General features: G+C 47.2%; 1 protein-coding gene across 1 annotated transcript in view; it reads right to left on the reverse strand.

The window, feature by feature from the left end:
* Window positions 1-4,153, reverse strand: part of LOC141442532 (protein Skeletor, isoforms B/C-like) — a 12,867-nt gene that overhangs the window by 554 nt on the left and 8,160 nt on the right. Inside the window, exons 12-15 of the mRNA XM_074107553.1 lie at window positions 2,898-2,949; window positions 2,501-2,711; window positions 1,488-1,653; window positions 760-990 (exon numbers count right to left, since the gene is read on the reverse strand). Coding sequence (XP_073963654.1) covers window positions 760-990; window positions 1,488-1,653; window positions 2,501-2,711; window positions 2,898-2,949 — 660 coding nt within the window. The remainder of the gene's footprint in view (window positions 1-759; window positions 991-1,487; window positions 1,654-2,500; window positions 2,712-2,897; window positions 2,950-4,153) is intronic.

Here is a 4,153-nt window from a genome sequence, read left to right on the forward strand (position 1 = left end):
AGGTACAAGGTGATGCGACTTGATGTATCGTAATGTGTAGTAAAAGTGTGCGGCCGGTAGGCCTATTAAAAACCGTCAAAAAAGATAAAGTGCCTGGAGCCAGCGTAGTAGCAATGTCACACGAGCTAAGTACACTCTGTCAGTCTCAAATTAGGCGAACGCCGTAACACTTTATATTAGTCTCGTCTGGAATAAAAATCCCTGGCTTCGTATTAGTTAAACGTTTAATACTCATACTCAGTCAGCAATGAGGGCTATCGCGAATGAATTCGCCACTAGAGGCGCTAGTGTAGCGTGAGGTCTCCGAAATGTCAAATCTCATAGTTTTTGGGTGAGCTATTGGGGTTTATTCATAATTAGAATAATTTTGTGAATATTTTGCAATATCTGAAATTAATTATGGCAAATATGCGTTCCGGGGCAACGAATGTCTGTGTTTTGAGACATTTTTGTCTTTCGGAAACCTTTGTCCTCCCTTTTTTCCGAACAAAACGGGGACTATGCAACACTGTGGCATGCTCGATATTTTTATAGTACGATTTTAAGGTGTATTAAATATGATTTTAATCTAAACTTTGTTTTCACGCCCGTAATAACAGACTTTGAAAGCCATACTTAAAAACCTCACGCAACAGTGCGCCATCTAGTGAGACAAAAAACGATAGCCCTCATTGCCTAATTCCATGTTCGACAATAATCTACTATTCTTGGTTGACTATACTACGTGAAGTACAAATTCAATAGTGTTGTGATACATACCGGCGTGCGTGAAGGAGTTGTAATAGACGACATCGGGCCAGGTGTCGTTGGGCGCGACGGCGAGGGTTGCGGGGGAGGCGGGGGCTGCGGGGGCTGCGGGGGCTGCGTCGGGGGCTCCGTCGGGGTCGCAGCGCCACACGAGCGAGCGGTTGAAGGCGCGGAACGTGTCGTAGTCTGTGTCGCGGCGCCGGTCCGCGCCCGCCGGGTGCTCCGCCACGCACAGCGGGCCCGCTGCAACATGCAACACCCGACGCTGTATTAATGTTACTGGCGCAAGTGGCTCCCTACAGCCGGCGCGACCCGCGCGATATCGCGCGGCGCGTCTCGTCTACGAACTCCTCGCTCATCCCCGTCTCGCGTCGCCGGTGGAACATCACCTCCACGAGCCGCCCACAAACTGTCCACCTCTAAGGCTCATACAGTTGCGAGTTAGTTATTACCAGGGGTCGGACAAAAAGTGCGGATGACTTAAACATGACGTAATCTTGCACACAAGATGATGTTTTTGTTTAAACTTCCGTGTGGCATGTAGTAACAAAGTAGCATTAATGAAAAAACAAAATAGTCGTTAATAAAACAAGGGAATTCAGTGAATAAAATAAATTTCATATCGTTTAATAAAGAGGTTGATAAATGATAAGTGATAATTGTTTATGAAAATCAAAAATACTATTTGAAATCATCCTATAAGTGGTTAGTGTGGTTTTTGTCCGACCATTGGTTATTACCTGCGGTGGGGCTGAGCCGGCCGCGCCTCGTGTAGTGTACTCCGGCCAGTACCCTGACGGCGCGCTGGGCGGCCTCCGGCAGCTGTTCCAGTCCTCCGCGCGGGTCCACGCTCACTATCAGCGGGTGGTACTCCTCCGCAGAGTGCGGGTTGTTGCCGCCGAACACCTGCAACATAGCACGACTCCTCGGTAGCCCATTGACGAGACGAGCCGCGAGTGTGAACGAGCACTAGCGACTCGCCTCTCGCGCTCGCTTCGGGAGCGGTTTTTTGGTCACGAGCCAAAGGATTTCATGACGAACGCAACTACACCACGGGAGTGTAAAATAGAGATTCATTTTCCATTGGATGCCGCAGGACACGAGACGACGCACGGCACGCGGTGAGATATAAAGCGAGAGGGTAAGAGTAAGTATTCCTAACGGGCTGTGACTGCCCAGAACACGGTTTAGTTCTTCCCGAATCGTGCGGTCAGTTTCCGTCATGTCAAATCTAATTTGTATGCAACATTGGTGGAGTTTAGAGCTCTAATGGCATTTTAATTTTGGATTGACCTTCAACAATGCACTCTCCTTCTGATATGTAGTAAAAAAATATGATTATTACAGATGTTTTTGATAAAAATGAAATGAAAGTGAAATGAAAATGAAATAAAAAACATTTATTCGAGACACAGCAAAGAAGAGAGAGAGAAGGGAGAGAGTTGTGTTTTTCTTGTCAATAAATGTTGTGAGTTTGAGTTTGTTTGAGTTTGGAAAAAAATATCAAAAATAAAATAAAAAGAAAAGAAAAAGAAAGGGTACGTTATAATGTGAAACTATTTTATACGCCCGAAATGGACCCGCCTCAGCATAAATGCAGACTCCTCGGATGAAGTCAGCGTTGGTCTTCCGGCAAAACCATTTTAAAGGCGGAAACAGCAATAAAACGCGACGCCACGCCACGTCGTTCAACGCATGTTTCTGGTACTGATTAGTTCTGACACGCAAAAAAAATGCAGAAGGATCTCCTCACCTTGAAAGAATATTGCAGTCCGCGTCGCAGCTGCAGGTCGGGCGCCAGCTGGCCGTTGACGTACCAGGCTCGGGCGGCGCCCCCCGCAGCGCCCGGGCGCCCGGCGGGGCCCCGCGCGCCCCCCGCCGGCCCCACGCGGAACTCGAACACGCGCAGCGACGGGTCGAACAGCTCGGCCACTTCCCACGGCGCCGGGCTGGCCGCGCCGCCGCTGGGGACACCATCACCATCACCATCACAGCCATATCATAGCTACTGCCAGTGCCACGAGAGCTGAACTCACACAGCTGTTATTACACACACAGCTGCATGAAGCACTGATTGCACAAGAGGAGAATGAATCAAATGAATGTCAAAATCCCGCTGTCATTACATGACATGTGGTTGTGTGCGTGACCTCAACTCCGGCGGCACTACTCGTATTAAGGAGGAGGAAGGAGGTGGAGGAACTGCATGAACACGCATATTTTGCATAAGCTTAGCTATCGTAAGGTCGCGGGTGAGCAAGGAAATTATTTTAGTTCACTACTCGTATTAGTCAGCAGCCCTTCCCTTGGCTGCTCTCTGTCAAACTATTACTGAGGGCGTAGGGTTGGTGTTGCTCACGACTCCTAAAGTAGGTGCTCGTCTGTGTGTAAGTACGTGTATCGAAAATACAAACTGAGACATGAATGCACAGAAAATCCAGAAAAAAGAGACCAGCGCTGGGAATCGAACCCAGGTCCTCAGCAATCCGTGCTGGTGCTATAACCCCTACACCACCGCTGGACAGGAATCTAGACACGAATTTTTCTATGCATACATATCTCAGGTTGCTTATTTCTACTACGCTGCTTATGCAGCAGCACTACATTCGCTAGTTTTCCTGTGCATCCATGTCTCAGTTTTTATTTTCGATATGGTTTCACGGAATACCCGTAAAAGTAACAAATTTGGAGTTGAAATAAAAAATACAAAAAATACTCCAAAAAACCATCATAAGTGCGCGTATTTTAAAAATCGCCGAGTAAATTTGGCCAAAATCCAACATGTTTGAAATTTTGCCCGTAACTCGCCCGTCTGTCCCTGCCGCGACTGCTCGAGCCGCCATTTCGTTTGTGCAGTGTGTCGCCTGAGGATGACTTGTGACGTTGTGTACTTTGATCGTTTCTTTTTATTTTAGAAAAAGTTATCGGTGTTAAAATGAGTGATTTTCGAACTTTACTAAATTTGTACTTATGTGACAAACGCTCTCTTTTCTTAAGCCAGTTCTTCGCTCACACTCTTCGTTTGATTTTCTTTTCATTGGTTTTCAAAACGTGATATAATGTCAATCCTACATAATACATAACACGGCTTCCTCTGTCGAAGACATCATGTTATGTGAGCAGGCTTTCGCGTTCCTCACCGACGCAGAGCCGAGTGAGTTAGCGACTTTTAAATTCGCGATTTTATAGCTCGTACGTCTATCACGTACTTAACCCGTTCATTGCCGAGCGCCAGATTACATACTATTTTTTGGTGGCAATAATTTTTTCTTCCTTTCTTTAATTTGCCGCGATGCCGACGTTTCTGCAAAACGGACGCCCATCGGCGTCAGCGGCATCACACACAGGTCCGCCGAGACGCCGATGGGCGTGAAGGGCACCGAATGGGTTAAAAATTTAGCACCCA

Source organism: Choristoneura fumiferana, chromosome 25 (assembly GCF_025370935.1).
Source record: "Choristoneura fumiferana chromosome 25, NRCan_CFum_1, whole genome shotgun sequence".
In the NCBI taxonomy this organism is placed as follows: domain Eukaryota; kingdom Metazoa; phylum Arthropoda; class Insecta; order Lepidoptera; family Tortricidae; genus Choristoneura; species Choristoneura fumiferana.